The sequence below is a fragment of the Lytechinus variegatus genome, chromosome 6 (genome assembly GCF_018143015.1).
Source record: "Lytechinus variegatus isolate NC3 chromosome 6, Lvar_3.0, whole genome shotgun sequence".
Classification (NCBI taxonomy): Eukaryota; Metazoa; Echinodermata; class Echinoidea; order Temnopleuroida; family Toxopneustidae; genus Lytechinus; species Lytechinus variegatus.
Window position 1 is genome coordinate 35354174 of NC_054745.1, and position 19714 is coordinate 35373887.

Genomic DNA, 19714 nt, shown 5'->3' on the forward strand with positions numbered 1-19714 from the left:
GTGGACATAGAGGGCGCTCATGCAGAAACATCTTATCGGAAAGCCAACCGGGTGGTGTCAAAAGAAAAGATCAAAGCGCACGCTTCCGTTTTCGCTGCAAAAGGGAACGGTGGCGTCTGGAATGGCAAGAGCACTGACCCGTAGGAAAGAAAAATGGTCAATGGAACGTTGAGCGGGTTCGCCGTGGAATATAAAGGTAAAGAAGCACGCACACCTTTGACAAGCCGCCTTAATATAACTATTTTGTTGAAAATAAGCTAAACTTTAAAATGCCATAACTTTCTTATTTTACATCCGATTTTGAAGAAATTTTCAGTGTTAGGGTGGACTTGTCCTTTGATTTCATTGTCTTCATTCGTTTCGGTCTCATAATTTCAGGGTTTGCTAAAAGTATTATCCCTCATAATTCTCTTGTTTTTTACGCATCAGTGACCATTTACCTTAGCAATAGCACCCACTATTGCAAAGTAAAATGAAATTAAAATGGCCATAACTTCTTTCTTTCAATTAATCCGGTCTCATATTTTCAGGACTTGTTTTAATGGTATCATCCATCATAATCGAATTATATTTCTGCATCAGTGACCATTGCCTTTAGAAATAGCACCCTCTGTTGCAAAGTTGGAAAATAGTGAAATGGCCATACTTTTTGGTTTTCATTAATTTCGGTCTCAAAATTTCAGGGTTTGCTATTGGTATCAATATTTTGTGTGTGTTGTCAGGACGTGTTGTCAGGACCATGATGTAAAACAGCCTCGGCTGATCATGTTTTATCTTTATCCTGATTAAATATGTTACAATAAATAAAAATCTATCCTGTAATACATGCATGTACGCATATAGTAAGTCGACTATGATTTCTTCTTTTCCAAGGGGATCCACAATTTTACAAGCTTTGCTTTTTAGTAGATCCCCCTCATTTCCATTTCCATTTATGCTCTATACAATTATACTGTTGTTTTTTACGAAGTAAGAATGCCCTTCTGTAAAATTGTATTCGATTTATATTGTTTGATATGAGATTGTATTATGTTTTGAATGGAAATGAAATAAAAGAATTGAGTTGAATTGAATATCAATAGCGCCCTCTATTGCAAAGTCTGAAAGTAGTAAAATGGCCATAACTTCCTTGTTTTTAGTTGTCTTGGTCTCATATTTTCAGGGTTTTCCGATTGTATCATTTCACATAATCCAACAGCGTTTTAACCATCAGTACCCATTGCTTTACGAAATCGCGCCCTCTGATTTTTGTGAAAATATATATCACTTATATAGATTTATATCTTTATCTCCTTCTGTTTCTTGCCCTCTATTAAATCGCAATGCATGCACACCTTTCTGATACGATTGCAGTTTTAGTGTCATTTGTTTTTGTTTCTGCTAAGTGATACAGCTTTTCGCCGCATCAACTTTGGAATGTCTCAAGTTTACCCCTATTCATTGTAGTGACCTTTTTTGACGTCATAATTATATCATGAAACGCACTTGCACTATTCAATTCAATTCATTTATTTGTTTTCTGATGCTACAATATAGAATGTACAAACATGACAAAAGTGATATCACGGATGGCACCTCAAGAAGCTAGCAATAAAATAATGAATGACCGTAGATGCATGAGACATGCAAAATCATAATGGGAATAATAAAATCATACAGACAATGAAATGCATACATCGAAAATAAATCTAAATACATATAAACACATCGAATATAAATATAAATGCATACATCCATATGATAGAAACATATTTATAAATAGAAAGAACCACGGCAGGTAGGACATCAGGACAGATTTCTTCAGGCTTCTTTTGAATCCGGAAAATCGTAGAACGTTACTCGAGTTATTATTAGATTTCCAAACGTTTATACAATTTTGGATGATCAACTGATTTCGTAAAGAGGTGAATTTAAAACGATTAGTTTGGTATTCATTATTTTCCCTTGTGCTTATGGAATGGGTAAGATTTTGTTTCATGAAAAAGAAAGTCATTTAAGTTTTAGCATAAGACCTGCCATAGCTTAAACATGAATAAAACGGTGTTAAAGTACAACATATTTTACTACGAGGGAATTCAATCCATTTGGAGAATTTCCTCAAATATACAGAAAATAGGGAATTCAGTGCCTGTGAATTAATCTGATTTCAGATCTTTATCGTTCCTAAGAGGAAATGTAGGACAGTCCGTTGTGACTGAGTGCGCGTGCGATCAAATTATGCAGCAACAAACACTTTACGCATGTTTTTGCTCGGGCGAGCATACTTCACGACGTTGAACGAAGTGATGCGAGAACCAGTGGTAAACTAGTCCGGCCTCAAAGTCGTAAAAAGTGAAAACCGCATATATTCGTAATTCCGAAGCTTCGTTTTTCCGAAGATTCGGATATTCCGAAGGTTCGTTATCCTGAATGTTCGTATTTCCGAAGGTTCTTAATTTCGAAGGTTCGTTAGTCCGAAAACAAAATGAGGTTCGTAATTCCGGAGGTTCGTTAATCAGAAAACGAAATAAGGTTCATGATTCCGAAGGTTCGTTAGTCTGAAAACGTAATGATTAACGAACCTTATATCGTTTTCGGACTAACAAGCCTTATTTCTTTTTCGGATTAACGAACCTTCTGATGAACGAACCTTATTTCGTTTTCGGACTAACGAACCTTCGGAACATCGAACCTTATTTCGTTTTCGGATTATAGAATCTTCGAAATAACGAACCTTTGGAATAACGCTACAAATGTTCGGATTAACGAACCCTTTTACGTTTTCGGATTAATGAACACCGAGGTACAGGCAATTTACGTGTTTCGGAATTACGAACCTTCCCAATTGCGAAGTGTAACCGTGAAAACCTCGTGTCATTATTTATTAGTATGCCATTTATTCAAGTCAGTATTTTATTACTTTGCATGGTCTGTGTCATCTGTTCTTGTATCTCTTTCAGATCAAGTGACACAATGCAATACAACGGGTGTGCCAGAGCATGGGAGCATGTATCCAGATAAACCTATTTTTGACTATACCGACAAGGTCTACTACTCTTGTAACGAAAACTACACCCTAGTGGGGCCATCGGAGGCAGTATGTGAGTTAGGAGGGTCGTGGAATCCACCAACACCTCCAACGTGCAATGGTAAATAGGGAGAAAATATTGATTTGAATAAAATTATTGGTGCTAGTTGACAGCAAATGAGAATTTCATGTTTGCTTTCTTATTACAAATGGATAAAAAACTTAAATAACCGTGAATTTTTCAATGTAGAATCTTTAAAGATATGTCATTGCGTATTTCATGATTTCATTATGTTCGCTCTCAACAAGTTGTGGTTGTGAACGTCATTTAATACATATTCTTTGTAATACATACATGAATGTGCTGGGATTTGTGTGTGTTGATTCAAGGGTGAGTGTAAAACCTGAACTCTGAGTTGCCTTGCAATGACTTAACAAATGTGACAAGACCCTTTTTTACTGTATGCCAATTCTTTATACTTTTGAGATAACACTTTGATATTTTGGTAATATATTTATGAAAATAAAGATAGATTTTTGGAATGGTCTGTAAACATTCATTTAAGTATAAGTCTATAACGAATTCAGGCTTTAAAAATAAATAGAATCAGATAATCATCACCCCCCTGTATAATATACTAAAATGAAAAACAATTTGAAATTTAATTCCCCTTTTTTGATGGGAAGTAAAACATACGCTCTTCTCATAATGTGCGCGATGGCTTGCTGTTGGTGTATGATAAATCAGAACCAAAGAAAACAACAGCAAACAAACAAACAAAACAAACAAATCCAGACTGATGTCAAAAAAGATTTTTTAGCTGCTGAGTTGGTCCTCGCATGTGATACGGTTTAAACTTGAGCTGGTCACGAGTTGGACAAGTGGCGGTTACCAATGAATTTTATCGCCAGCGATCCACCAATAACACGTTAGGTGCAGCTTCGATTCGATAGACTGTAACTATATCTAATCCTTAATTAAGCATTTTTTTTTCTTTTATATGTACTCCAACCACTTACTTATCCTTCCCATAATGCACCATGTAGCGCTTCTCAGGACGTCCGACCCGGTGGAGTGGCTGGGCGCGAAGAATATTTTTTTCCCCAACAGAGTTCTGGACATCAAATAATATTCATGACCTATTGCGTCTTCGGAATAAAAGTACGCACGGACGTTTCTAAATTGTGGTCGTTCGCGTTGCATGCCATAAATGATTTAACACCCTCATAATGCAGGTACAGGCCTTATCCCTAGATCGAGAGATCAAAAATTGAACAATTGCAATTATGACAGTAAACAAACTGCTAGGCTAGGCTAGGGCTTGCCGAGGCCAGCACATTAAATAATCTGGACCTATCTAATGCCTGCACTGCAGCTGAATAATCCTGAGGTTAACTTGAAATAAGACAATACATCTAGTTGCAGCAAACAACTTTCTTTATTCATGAGAAATCCTTTTAAATCAAGGCTTGTTCTGAAAAGAGTACCATAATTCTAGATCTGGTACATTAATGTAAACTTGTCTTTGTAAAATCATGGAATATTAGCTCAAAATCGATAGATTTGATGATCACTAACACAACAAAGCATAGATGGTACAGTGTATTAAAATTGCCTTGAAAAATACCCGACATTTGATGGAATTTCGTACTTATTTTGCACATTTATCAGCACTTTTACGCATTTTCTTTCAGAGCTATTTGGCGAATATTTTTTTTTATCCATATATACACTTTAGTAGTAAATTAATTGAATTATGTTCGAACTTACATTTAGTTCTCTACCACAGCTGGTATCTATGCCCTAGCCTACGCTAGCCATAGCCCAGCAAAGCATTTTTCTTGTTATTAATTGCAATGTAATCATTGTTTATGAATTTGATCTTGATACACATGAGGATTTAGGCATAAGGCCCAGTAGAAGAGTTCATGCGCATGCGTATTCTGGTTCTAAGGACGCAAGTCATGAATGTTCATATCGGGGTCCAGAAATCCTGTGGGAAAAATAATTTCGCTGTCGGGGCTGTTTGGTTGAGCAGTCGTACTTGAAAAAATAAATTTTCAATCCGTCCACTGCCATCTCGTCCACTCACCTAATGGTCTACCTTCATTTAGTTTAATGCCATTCTGTCCATCAAGATTTTCTCTAAGTACCACTTTATCCAATCATCACTTCGTCTAATCTACATTTCGTCTATTACCATTTCGTCTAAATAACCAGTTGGCGTAACACTCATGTTCTTTGCCTTTATATTACACAATTAACACTTAAGTTTGATTTAACCGAATAATACACGGACTAAATGGCTATTGGAACAACCGGTTATAGACGGAATTGCACTTTACTAAATGAAAGTAGACCATATGGTGAGTAGGCGAACTGATGCTATACCAAATAATAGTAGAATAGATTGCAATTGGTATTAGACAAATTGGAAATAAACCCTTTAAAGCACGGGAGTTTCTAATGTCACAACTTGCGTTGCAGAATTTGCGAAATGTTTATGGCATGGTGTCGCTTGCGTTGATCGTCATAGCTTTAAGGCAATCGTTTACGTTATAGACATACGAAACAAAACAACAAACAAAATAGATAAACAAGGAGAGATGAAATATGTACATGGATGTGTTTTCGCTTCAACCTTAAAACTCTAAAACCACCCCCCCAAAAAAAAACAATAACAATAAATACAAAAAAATAAAAATGAGAGAAAGCAGCTGCACAAAATTCTTCTCTGTACCAATTTTCGGCTGTGTTATTCCCTCCCCTCCAACACATTCCCTTAGCTCCCAACATGGGCATATTTAAGAATAGTGTTACATATTTCATTAGCTGGATGTAAAATCTGGTACGTTTAATTTGAATATGGTTTTACGTGGTAGTCTAGGAATTTTCATCATTTTATGATGGCAAAATCAGACACTAAGAACAATCTAAAAAATGAAAATGCTTTTGATACGTTATAATCGGAAATTTTGTGTAATTCATAAGGCACCGATAATATCAGAACACAAAATATATGATATGATTTATTTGGTGTTTCCGGTCACCTTGTATTTCACAAAAATATTTCAAAAAAATTATGATTTTGGAAAGCATTTTTTTCTGGGCTTCATTTTTGGTAACATATCGCAGACACAGGTGACAGGTGGGACCTCGCAGCTCAGATAATTTAGGAGTCAAATCGATGTTGGCCAATGCCTTTAAATTCCGCCTGAAATCCGTCTGCATTTTTTTCTCTCTTGGAATTTGACTACTCCTACACAAACGACGAGCCATCATGCAAAGGCCATGTGCATCGTGGGTATTGAGTTCTACCCCCCATGAGGCTTACCTGAATCCATTATATACCTATATTCAGAGGAAATATTGTTTTAATGGAACAAGTCAAGAATCATTTTGGGGCATAGGTTCCCTGTACAGAGTGTAAGAATATGAAATCCTATCAATGAAGCGACCCGACTGACCGTCGTTTCCATATTACAGAGGCAATGTCGGGCTTTACGACGAGGCCCACGCATGCAAAAATCGGAGCTGTAACTATTCCCACAGAAGCAGCTGTAACTATTCCCACAGAAGCAGCAAGAATTTTGTAAAGGGATCGCAGATCCAACACGTAACGTTCCAATTGCTGTGGATGCGATAAGCTCGGATCATATATCCAGATGCTGAATTAAGTACTGGGACCATCCGTTATCATCCATCACAGTGATCTCTTCCCCCCTTTTTTAAAGATGTTACTTTCAAATTTTCCCTCATTCGTTTTTTTCAGAGTTTTGCCTGTTGAAAGAAAAATGTCAAAAATATTGTGAATGTTGGTACAAACTATAACGTTATTTTAGTTGACTACCACTAACTAATGAACGTTTTTCTGTATCAATATTATTTTTCTTTTCCTTATTTTCAGCGGGCTGTATCACTCCTGTCATTGATAATGGTATCACTATTCCTGATACCAACACCGTTACAGATGGCCAAGTGATTACTTTTGATTGCCACGAAAATTTTACCATAGGAGGACCCTCACATACAACGTGTCGTAATGGGATTTTTGATCCACCAGAAATTACATTTTGCTACGGTAATTGTCCTATTTTAAATTTAGGACAGCTTGTTACGTCTACTCAAGTAATCAAGTCACGGTGTGCGATCACGTTTCCGAGAAATTAGTTTAAAACAAATACCCATATTTTACGAAATGTTGGGTTATGTGAGCCAATTTTGTCATTGGCAACAGACAAAGTGTAGACTCTGCTCTTTGCAGATCTCTTTCACGTTGCAAGCCATTTAAGACTGACTTCCCCACTCAGTATTCATTTGTAATAAAGTGGAAATATATTAATTTTCCACCTTCAAAATCAATATAATACATTGTAGTAATAAGCCAAACAACTTCGTAAAAAGTACACACAATATGGGACAAATATGTCATAGAAGGCAAATTTAGGTTTCCAGTCTCCAATTTTTTAAACAAAGCTACAAATTTGAACGAAATACAAACAAACTAGAAATTAGAAACGCCCCCTTGATGCATATTGAAGCCTGTTTCATTACAGCAAGTAAATGAAACAGGCAGTAATGGTAATGGAATGTAACAATAAAGCTTTGTCATTAACGAAGAGATCAGATAATTTCATTTGTATTTCTCAAAATGAATTATTCCCAATCCTATGCTCTACAGCCGACTGTCCATTGGTCAGCGAAAGCATTGTTAACGGAAATATCATTGGAGAAGGTCCACCATATATCCACGGTCATCAACTGCTGTACGAATGCAATGCAAACTTCACCATAGTTGGACCGACTGAAATCACCTGTCATGATGGGATTTGGAGTGACGCCGAACCGACATGCAAAGGTTAGTGTAGTCTAGATTTGGACGGTAGTAGTTATTTGGTCGAGAAACCCTACACGGGGGGGGGGGGCACTCAGGATATAATGCATTGTGGGTATGTGCCGCGGAGGGGACCCCCATTTGACACTCAAATTTCCGTTCCAAGGCACAGCAGTTTTGTCTTATTGAGAAAAAGAACTAAGAAAGCCGCTCCGAAGCATAGCATTTTCTTCTTATAGATAAAAAAAGAAGAAAGATATCCTCTCCAAAGCTTCGCATATTTTCCGTTAAGCCAGCCATTCCGGTCGCATTGATCTGCTATACCATGAGCCGCAAATTTGGTGAACAGCGGCCGGAGAGTGCTTCCCAAATATCGCTTCTGCGAGAGCGCAGCCGGCGCCTGTGCACCATGTATGCCCGTACGTATGCCCGTTCCATTGGGATGCACACGCAGGCGACCCGTTCCAAGGACCCCAATTTTCACAAAAATTTGTAGTTCCGAAGCCCGTTCCGAGGACCCTCCTTTTAATACTAAGCCTGCTCCAAGGCCCCCGTTTTTTTTCTCGCCCGCGGCACAACCCTACCACTTTTTTGGTCGAGTGCCCCCCCGGGCCTTACACTCACTGACGGTGAGTCACCGCGCAAAGCTACTCACACACACACACATACACACACCCTCACCGTATTTTCACTGTGCGCGATGAATGAAGGGTTTGCGAACAAATAACTACTAACTTTCAAATCTATATAAACTAAGGTTAGTGCCGAAAGGCATAGAATATATATTAATTTGGTCACCCATTTTCTGTAGGCCCACAGGTATATGATCATTATCCTGGGTTTTTGCTCTGATAGCGAATTCTGCGGATACGATATTGTGCATTTTTATTCCAATTTCCCATGCATGTTGTCAACGCATACCTTTCTTATGATTACTCTAGAATGAGTTTGATGTGTTCAGAAAGAACTGTTTATCCTTTTTTAAACAAAGATTCTGTCATGAACTCAGATGTTTGATAAAAATGAGTTTCATCTTGAAAAGTATGATAATCTATATGCTTGCAATATAGCGGAATGGGGTTCTAGATTTTGTAGTTTGTAAGATGAACTTTTGGGTAAAATGATATCGGGGGTATGTCTCTATTATTCTGTACACAGCCCAGTGCTGGTTCGAAGAAGTTCCGAATTCCGATTCCTCATCGGACCATATGTTGCCTCATGCTGAAACATTGCGGATCACATGCGACTACGGATATTCGAGTGGGACAGGTCAGACAACAGATGTGACTTGCTTTGAAGGCGTATTATCTCCCTCAGAGCACCCTCAATGTTTAGGTAATGTAAAAAATTATCACTGTAAAAATGAATCACTGCTGCTGAAGATAATTACACCGGTTGTCAATCGTTTTCCAACAATCTGGATTATCTTTTCATAGCGAAGCATTGGAAATGGATACCATTCACATTTCCTTTCATTTCGGAGTCATCGTTCTTTACTGCTGCAACATCCGTTCTTTGACCATTGGCCGTGATCTCCCTCTGCGTTTTCATTCTTTCTACATCACATATAACGCTCTATAGACCCTATTTGCGATTTAATATAGATATTAATTTCTGCATCTGCTGTGTAAATTAAAATTTTAAAAGTTTTCACACGTTTGACTGCAATTAATCCTGGATGTGATTCTAGGACTTTTTAGCACAGTTAGCGAACTCGACTTCATACAAGAAAGAAAAACAAATGAAAAATATTACCCGAAAATTTCTCCAAATCTAATTAACGTTTTTTTTGAGAGAGAGAGCACTTAATATACAGCTGCCTTCCTGTCCAAATATACATTTTGCATGAGCGTATGATATTTGAAACTCAAACATAAGTAACCTAACTGCATCCTTAGTTGTTTATTCGAATGACTGAAATTTCATAAAACAAGTGCCATGTTTTTTTCCATTTCAGCTCAGTGTAACCGGCCAACAATTCGAGCTTCGACCGCAACGTCCCAAACTCCCTTGCTCCATCATGGAGACGCTGTCACGTTCCGAGGAGCCTCCTTTTTATAATAAGCCTACTCCAAGGCCCCCGTTTTTTTGTCTCGCCTGCGGCCAGTGGCGTACCGTGGGTCATGGCATGGGGGGCACCAGCAAAAATTTTGAGTCACTAGTGAGCGCGCGAAGCGCGCCCAGTTGCCAGGTATACTGACCTAATAGAGTCACTTTAAGGACAGTGCCATTAAACGGATATGTATTTCATTGGTCAAATAATGCGAGCGCGAAGCGCGAGCTTAAAATTTTTGATATTCAGACCTTAAAAAGGGAATATATAATTAATCTTTTGTAATCATGATACGTACCTGTCTCACTAAATAATGCGAGCGCGAAGCGCGAGCTGAAATTTTTGTAAATATTGACCCCAAACAGGAAGATTTTAAGGACTATATTTTAGGAATCCATTAAGAGTATACACATCTCACCATAGTCATCTAATGCGAGTGCCAATAAGCGCTTGCTGATTTTGTTAGAATTACATCTAAACATGCACATAATGCACTTGTAATCATGATTAAAATACCCATCTCACCAATCAGATCTTGCAAGCCCGAAGCGCGAGCTGAAAATTTAGGAAATTCAGACCCGAAGAGTGGCATTGTTTGTAGGAATTCACGAAGACCATACGTAGTTCACTTACCATATGATGCGAGCGCGAAGCGCGAGCTGAAAATTTTTGATATTCAGATCAGAAAAAGGGACATTTTAAGGACTGATTCTAGGAATTCGTGGAGAGCAGACATATTTCACCAATCCACTACTGCGAAGGAAATGTTTATATCAAGACCTTAAAATGGGGCAATCACTTTGAGTAGTCATGAAAAAGAAGCATACTATTGTACATAAAACAATAATAACTCGAAGTGCGAGGAAATATATTTGGCAGTATGTTGTATATTGACTTGAAAACGGGAGGATTTAGTATAACAGGGTTATATATCTCGTTAAACAGACAATGCGAGCACCAGGAACAATGAAGACATAGGCCCTGAGCAAATTATGTTTCGTAAAGTTATGAAAAAAATGTTTCTTATGTAATATAACATTACATAATTACGATATAATATGACATTATACATATAATGAACAATAATATTTTTGTTCCCACTACGTTTATCTTCCTTTCTCCCTCTTTTTCTCCTTTTCACATTATTTTTTGGTCAGCCCCCCCCCCCGTAGTTACGCCACTTCCTGCGGCACACCCCTACCACTTTTTTGGTCGAGTGCCCGCGCGCCGGGCGCGCGTTTCCGTTTTACACCCTGGCGAAGGCATTTTCCGGAAAAGTAGCCAAAAAGCGACTAGTGAAGAGTCTACGTCTACGTTTGTTTACATTATCAGCTGGGCGCGCGATCCAAAGTCCGCACCGAAGTTAGTTATCCGCAGAACATAATGCAGCTGAGCTTATACTTTCCAGGTTCAATACGGATGTTTGCCTTGATCATTTGCCTTGCCGATTTGCTGATGTCTGTCTTTCTCTCTATCTGTCTATCTCTCAAATTCTATCTCTATCTATCTATCTATCTATGTAACTGCAGTATCTATCTATCTATCTAATAATCTTCTCTGTCTCTCTCATTCTTTATCTAACATCTATCTATCTCAAATTCTCTATCTCTCTCTATCTATCCATCCATCTGTCTGTCTTTCTGTATTTCTCTCTCTCTACCTACCTATGTAACTACAGTATCTATCTGTTAATTTGTCGCTCTTCTCTCTCATTCTTGATCTATCTGACATCTATCTATCTCTCAAATTCTCTATCTATCTCTCTATCCATCTGTCTGTCTTTCTCTATTTCTCTCTATTTATCTATTTTTTAACTAGAGTATCTATCTATCTGTTAATTTGTTAATAATCTTCTCTGTCTCTCTCATTCTTTAATTATCTATTTAACGATCTATCCATCTGTCTGTCTTTCTCTTATTCTCTCTATCTATTTATCTATCTATTTTTTTAACTTATCTATCTGTTAATTTGTTAATATTCTTTGTCTCTCTCCCTCTTTATCTGTCTAACATCTATCTATCTCTCATCTATCTATCTCTATCTATCCACCTGTCTGTCTTTCTCTATTTCTCTCTATCTATATATCTATCTATCATATCAATTTGTTTGCGCTCCTTTTTTGCAGTGCGTAGCGTGTTAAATTATTTCCCTATGGAGAATAATAGAAAATACGCAGTTTTTGAGGGATTTACTAAGATATCTCCCAAACGCGTCAACAAGGTGATCTATCAAAACAGAATAGAATAGAGCAGATTCTCACCTTGAACATGATATGATTTTCAGTCAATTTTAGTCAAATTAAGTTCTGTCACTTTTGAGGTTTTTGGAACCTTTCTTGATGATTTTGGAAATCCATTTGTACATGAGCCAATGGGCAAGTGCGGGAAACGAAACGTTTGGTGCGACTTCACATTGTTGTAAAAAAATATATACGTCACAATAGACCCTATCAAAAAAAGACATTTTGCAGAAAATGCTGTAGATTGCGAATACCTAAGAATGATTTTGATTGGATAAAAAAAACCTCTGTCACTTTTCACATTTGCAAAAGCTTTTGCAATTTTGGTCACTATAGTTTGAGTTTGGCGGCCGGTTCAGCCGATGGCATTGTGTGTACACAGTACAGTACACAGTAAACACGCATAGCTAGGCAACGCAGCGCGTGAAGAATTTCACTATTCGTACAGCGACGACTTGAGTGTATGTTGGATAGAACCGTACCATTTTTGACCGGGGGGTGTGCCAATGAATGCAAGTGATCAAGAAGAGTTACAAAACTGAAGGGAGTGAGAAAACAAGGAAAGTGAAGGGGAATTAATTTATGAAAACAAGTAGGAAAAATTACAATAAAAGGAGAGAAAGGAGAAGTGAAAACACGCAGCTGAGTGCGCTCACCGTAAGTTGAACACCCCTGCACCGCAATGTAGCAGCCCGCCACTATACACGTAGACTGCCTGCACGATGCGAAGACAGCGGCGCGTATTAGTGACTGTGCGTTAAACGTCCTATTTCTATCAGTGTTGTAGTCAAGGCTCAAACCTCCAAGGCCAAGGCCAAGGCTTTAATACCCAAGGCCAAGGCTTCAATAACCAAGGCTGAGGCCAAGGCATGGAAACCCAAGGCCAAGGCCAAGGCCTGAAAACCTCAAGGCCAAGGCCAAGGCCAAGGCATTTCAATTGTACAATATGGAAAAAAAATTAGACAACAATGCTTAGGCGGCATACATGACACACAGGACCAAATGTATAAAAGGTGTGAGCGAGCAAAATTTTTTACCCTTGTACATTTAAAATGAAAATAATTTCATGATAGATCATGTAGATTTAGACATAAAAACATTTAATTATTGTTCTAGGCGATTCACATTGCAATAATTATTATTACCAAGGTGATCTGATCCTGGCATGCCCATTCTCAACATATGTCTTTCTCCTCTACCTGGTACAGGGGAGGCAGAATGTATTTTTTTTTGTGGAGGGGGGGGGGGGGGGTCAAAGCCAAAAATGCACTTACAATATAAGTAAAAATGAGAATTTTGGTGCAGTTCAGCAAAGCTTTTTTAAGTGATTTCTAATTGATAAGACAGATATTTTGATTTAGGCTTTAATTTCCCGCTATAGAAAGCATAGCGAGCAAGTGGTTTTGAAAAAAAAATTGAAGTTGTAAAACTCGATTTTGGGTCAATTATGGTGCTAATCACTGTTAAAAGGGCATCCTTGCGAGATGTTGTAATAAGACGTAATAAGAAATGAAATTTAAATATTTCGAGCTGTTTTTGTTATCATGAAAAAGGTGTGCATCTTACTAAACAAATTAACGCGAGCACAAAACACAAGCTGAAATTTTTACTGACCAGAAAAGGAAGCTGTTCTGGACTGCATTTAGTGACTCATAAATAGGATACATAACTCACCAGTCAAATAATGCAAGCGCAAAGCGCGAGCTCAAAAATTTGTAATATTCTGACCTAAAAACTAGACATTCTAAGCATTTTTTGTGTTGAATGCGAACCTTACTTAACAATAATTTATGCAAGCACAATCCAAAAGTTGTTGATTTTGAAACCTAAAATTTTGCTCTGTATGCCATGCTTGGCCCCTCAAAAATTTTGGCTCATCATGCCATTGATGCCATAGCCCATCTGGCAATGACAAAATTGAAGTTTGTGTTCAAGTTTACCGAATCTTTTCAGAATATCATTAAGACTTAAAACATTCTTGTTGGTCAAAGAAAATAATACAAGGAAAACCTAATGGAATAGAAATCAACCTTGTTATCATTCTTTAGAGTAAGCTATTTTTAAAGTATGAAAATTGCTGTCAAAATTGCAGTCAGATCTGTCAGAATGATTCCTGTCATAAAATCACTATAATCAGTGGCGTACCGTGGGTCACGGCATTGGGGGCACCAGCAAAAACTTGGAACTGCCTAGTGAGCTCGCGAAGCGCGCCCAGTTACCAGGTATACTGACCTAATAGAGATATTTTTATAAGGACAGTGCCAATAAACGGACATGTATCTCACTAGTCAAATAATGCGAGCGCGAAGCGCGAGCTTAAATTTTTTGATATTCAAACCTAAAAAGGGACATATTACAATCAATCTTTTGTAATCATGATACGTATCTGTCTCGCTAAATAATTCGAGTGCGAAGCGCGAACTAAAATTTTTGTAAATATTGACCCCAAACAGGAAGATTTTAAGGACTATATTTTAGGAATCTTTTATCTATTAAGATTATACACATCTCACCATTGTCATTTAATGGGAGTGCCAATAAACGCTTGCTGATTTTGTTAGAATTACATCTAAACATGCACATAAAGCACTTGTAATCATGATTAACATACCCATCTCACTAATCAAATCTTGCGAGCGCGAAGCGCGAGCTGAAAATTTAGGAAATTCAGACCTAAAGAGGGGCATTTTAAGGCTTGTTTGTAGGAATTCAAGAATACGTACTTCATTAACCAAAGGATGCGAACGCGAAAATATTTGATATTCAGATCAGAAAAAGGGACATTTTAAGGACTCATTCTAGGAATTGATGGAGAGCAGACATCTTTCACCAATCCACTACTGCGAACGTAAGCACGGACAGGAAATGTTTTATATTAAGACCTTAAAATGGGACAATCACTTAAAAGTATTCATGAAAAAGAAGCATACTATTGTACATGTAAAAGAATAACTCGAAGTGCGAGGAAATATATTTGGTAGTTTGGTGTATATTGACTTGAAAACGGGAGGTTTTAGTATAACAGGATTATATATCTCGGTAAACAGACAATGGGAGCACCAGGAACAATGAAGACATATATGCCCTGAGCCAATTATGTTTCATTTATATGAAAAAAAATGTTTCTTATGTAATGTAACATAACATAATTATAAAATTATAATGAACATCGTCTTCTTTCCCACTACGTTTCTCTTCCTTTCTCCCTCTTTTCCTCCCTTTTTTTAGTCAGCCGATTGGGGAGGGGGGGGGGGCACGTGCCCCCATGCCCCCTGTAGTTACGCCACTGACTATAATCCTAATCATAATTATTATCATTATTATTGATATTGTCATTATCCTTATTAGTCATGATTACATCATATTACCAATAAATAATATTAATTTTCATCACTTCTCTTTGTTACACAATTATGTGATGATAATTGCAATTGATGGCACTGCTAAGTACACTTACTGCTTCTGCTGCTGCTGACTGGTAGTATTTAGTGTCATTAGATGTACAGAACAATTGAAACATTTATAATTACTTTTATAAAACAAATGAAAGTACAAAATACAAAATGCCTTGAAAAAGCCTTGAAAATGCCTTGAAAATGCCTTGAAATTTCAAGGCTCAAAATCCTCAAGGCCAAGGCCAAGGCCCTCTCAAGGCCAAGGCTTGAATGTTCAAGGCCAAGGCTTTGAAAAAATAGGCCTTAAGGCGCCTTAAGGCCAAGGCCGAGCATCAAGGCACTACAACACTGATTTCTATGCCTTATAAAAGGAGCGTTTTTTGTACACAACAAATTGATATGGTATCTATCTATCTGTTAATTTGTCTATCTTCTCTGTCTCTCTCATTCTTTATCTTTCTATCTATCTAACATCTATCTGTCTCTCAAATTCTCTATCTCTCTCCTTCTCTAGCATCTGTCTTTTTTTCTCTCTCTATCTATCCTTCTATCTCTCTTTCTCTCTCTCCCCCTCTCCCTCTATATATCGACCTCTCTCTCTCTCCCCCTCTCTATTTATCTATCCATCCATCTCTCCCTCTTTCTCTCTCTTTCTATCTATCTATTCACCTCTCTCTCTCTCTCTCTATTTCTATCTATCTATCTATCTTGACTCTATCTATTTATCAGTCTTCTATATCTATCTTTCGGCAGCTTATAAGTGTATCAATCCATCAAACTTAAATTTGTCTTTCCATTGAAGTATCTGTTTATTTTGATTTTGTCTGTCATTCTTTTCATTTAGTTAATAATTTATTTTTAGAAAAAAAAATCATAAACAACGCGACTGCCGGCAAAAGCATGTTCGATTTCACTCCTGACTGCCGCTCTCCCTATACATGAAGTGCCGAGGAACTCTGTGCTCTGATATGATCAGTAACTGTGCAAATTGCATGCGGTGGTGGACTCGCCTGTGTCGCACGCTGCATGCAACCAGCGACGTGTGTAGACTCTTCACTAGTCGCTTTTTGGCTACTTTTCCGGAAAATGCCTTCGCCAGGGTGTAAAACGGAAACGCGCCCCCCGGGCCCTACACTCACCGTCGCGACGGTGAGTCACCGCGCAATGCTACTCACACATCCTCACACACACACATGCACACACCCACCGTATTTTCACTGTGCGCGATGAATGAAGGGTTTTTTGCATGAGCGTATGATATTTGGAACTCAAACAAAAGTAACCTAGCTGCATCCCTAGTTGTTTATTCGAATGATTGAAATTTCATAGAACAAGTGCCATGTTTTTTTTTTCATTCCAGCTCAGTGTAACCGACCAACAATTCGAGCTTCAAACGCGACGTCTCAAACTCCCTTGCTCCATCATGGAGACACTGTCACTGTTGCCTGCGATGAGGGATATTCAAATGGCGAATCACAAAGCATGACGTACGAATGCAATGAGGGAAAGCTTGTGCCACCAGTTTCATTTTGTTACGGTGAGTGTAAATATAGATGAATAAAACAATGTGCGAGCTGAAACTTCGGGAAAATTCATGTATTTTGTCCTGCAATTTGTTTGCATTCTGGAAAATGTTCATGATAATGATCAAGATGCGAATGTAACTACATGTATGCAATTAGTGCGAACAGAAATCTCTAATATAAGTTCTGGCCTGCTCGAAAAAGGGCATTGTTAATGACCGTTTCTCTTTGCAGTTAGCAATGTAGATGATGCATATTCAAACAATCAAATAATGCGAGCGCGAAGCTCGGATATTATAAGCATTTTTTATAATCAATATAACGGGAAACATATATAACTAAACAATGCGAGTGCGAAGTGCCAGAGGAAAAAAAATATTTTAGACGCCAAACGACACTCTATTCATGTTTTACAAATCACGAAAAGGATGGTTAATTGGGTATTTCCTTACACTATTAATGCGAGCACGAAAGGCAATCAGATTTTCTTTTCATATTCTGATCTGAAACTAGAAAATTTAAGAATGCTTATGAAAAATATGCATATCTCGATAAACATGCGTGCGCGTTTTTTAAATTAAGACCTAAGATCTGGGCATTGTAAATACATTTTCTATCATGATTATCAATAATACTAGCCGGAAGCACGAACTGAAAATATATGAAATTCAGATCTGAAAAGGGTCATTTTAAGTACTAATACAAGCACTGTCTAGGAAAATTGTGAAGTGGATATGGATCGCACTTAATAACTGATGCGTCCACACTTAATAAATGATGTGAATGCAAGCTTATATTTTCTTTATTATTATTTTGTCCTAGAACCAGAACCATTCTGAGGACATTTTGTCATCCTAAGCGCGAGATAAAAAATGTCGATAATTCTTTCTGAAAAAGGACAATGGTTAGGAATTCATAACAATGTTAATATCATGCTATATAATAAGCCTAATGAAAGCGCGAAATTTGTTGATACCAAAGGCTAAAAACTGGATATTTTAAGCAATTTTGCTATTATGAATAGCAAACACCGGTTAATATATTTTTAACTATAATGCAAGCGAAAATCACGAGCCGATATATTTGATAAACTGTCCATAAAAAAGTAATTTTTAAGTAGTTTTTCTGGAATTACTATGGGGGTATGCATTACTCACCAATCAAAATGCGTGCGCGCAGGATTAGTTGGTAAGTTTTGGCATCCAAATCTGAAAAGGGATATTTTGAGAACTTCATGGAATACACGACGAGAATATGTACTTGACAAATCAACCAATGCGAGTGCGCAGCGCGAGCTGAAACACTCTGACGATAAAACGGACATTTTACCGAACGCCTTTTCAAAAATCAATGAGAAAATCTATCAAAATAATGAAAGCTCGATGTCCGAGCTCAAAAACATTGATTAAGATATGTATCTCGTCGAATATTTTTTTTTGTACCAAAGTATCCCTGCTTCCACAAAGATACCAGGGTATGCCCCAATCCCCAATTCAAAGGATGTTTTGATTCGTTTATAGTCAAAAATATAATCATACTATAAATTCAGTGCTGGAGTCACGTATTTATAAATGGACTTTTATACCACACTCCCGTAATGTAGTAGATATACCATTGTAACAAGCGAAGTGATTTGTGAAGGAAACTTTCTTGTAAGAATAGATTGAGCGAGAAATTTGGCATGTTTAGAATGAAAATTTTGCCCTTAAGGATTAACTGCATTTTAAAGATGAATCCACCATAACATTGTATTATCCATTTGATGATTAGAAACAAAATCTGTCTTGAAGAGTGGTGGGGGATGATTGTACATGCCAATATTTCACAACCGCACGGAATTTACGCCAGTGGTTCTCATAATCTCTGTGTTTCATGGGTTTTGTAGCTCATGTAAGAACCTTACTGTTTTGTGCTTACCCTCGTTTTACACCGAGAAATTTAAGGTAACAAACTCTGTAATTCAAATCCTCGTGCAAAGGGATCAAGATGACGCCTGATTTGTAATCATGGGATATTTCCGAATACAATAAATTTCGCATTTTCATTCTTTCAAAAAAGAGAAACCAGGCACTTTGAATAATGGTCAAAGTCCAATCCAAAATTCCAAAAAGAATTATTCTTGCCCACCTCGCGGTAACCGTGTTTCATTGCACACTTTCCTGTTTGTCTTTCTTATGTATAGCTCTATGTGATGCACCGAATGTACCAAATGCAACGATCTCTTCAAATGACACTGTCATTCATCATGATGAAACCATTACAGTTACATGCGACAACGAGTACTCGAATGGACAATCAGATAGCTTTTCATCTAAGTGCAGTGACGGCATTTTCATTCCAACAATACCCTTGTGCTATGGTAAGCTAATATTAAAAAAAACACAAACAAGACCAAGTAATCAAAGAAATGACGGGATCTTCAAACGCGAGGTGATTTTTATTTATCGTACTGACTCAAAAAGGGAACGTTTTCAGCAACATTTAACATAATGTAATGTCTTATTTCTCTAAATAAATAATGTAAGAGCTAAAAACTATATGTACATGTATATATTTCATTTTAAGATTTTGCCCTAAATTGAAAAGTTTGACATTATAAAGGAAGAAACCAAAACAGTTCACAAAGATTGAGAACTGCAAAGTGATTTATTTTATAAATATT

At 37.4% G+C, this 19714-nt stretch overlaps 1 protein-coding gene across 1 annotated transcript; it reads left to right on the forward strand.

Moving 5' to 3' along the window:
- Positions 1–153: 153 nt before the first annotated feature.
- Positions 154–17891, forward strand: LOC121417766 (C4b-binding protein alpha chain-like). The gene is made up of 7 exons (XM_041611500.1): positions 154–196; positions 2940–3128; positions 6916–7047; positions 7690–7866; positions 9001–9177; positions 16890–17066; positions 17875–17891. The coding sequence occupies exons 1-7, from the start codon at positions 154–156 to the stop codon at positions 17889–17891; spliced, it is 912 nt and encodes a 303-aa protein (XP_041467434.1).
- Positions 17892–19714: the final 1823 nt, after the last annotated feature.

Excerpts from the sequence above, each read along its gene's own strand:
- LOC121417766 (XM_041611500.1), top strand. The coding sequence starts at position 154 with ATGGTCAATGGAACGTTGAGCGGGTTCGCCGTGGAATATAAAG. Across the intron at positions 7,048-7,689 it reads ACCCTCACATACAACGTGTC|CCGACTGTCCATTGGTCAGC; the intron begins GTAATGGGATTT and ends TATGCTCTACAG. Across the intron at positions 7,867-9,000 it reads CGCCGAACCGACATGCAAAG|CCCAGTGCTGGTTCGAAGAA; the intron begins GTTAGTGTAGTC and ends TTCTGTACACAG.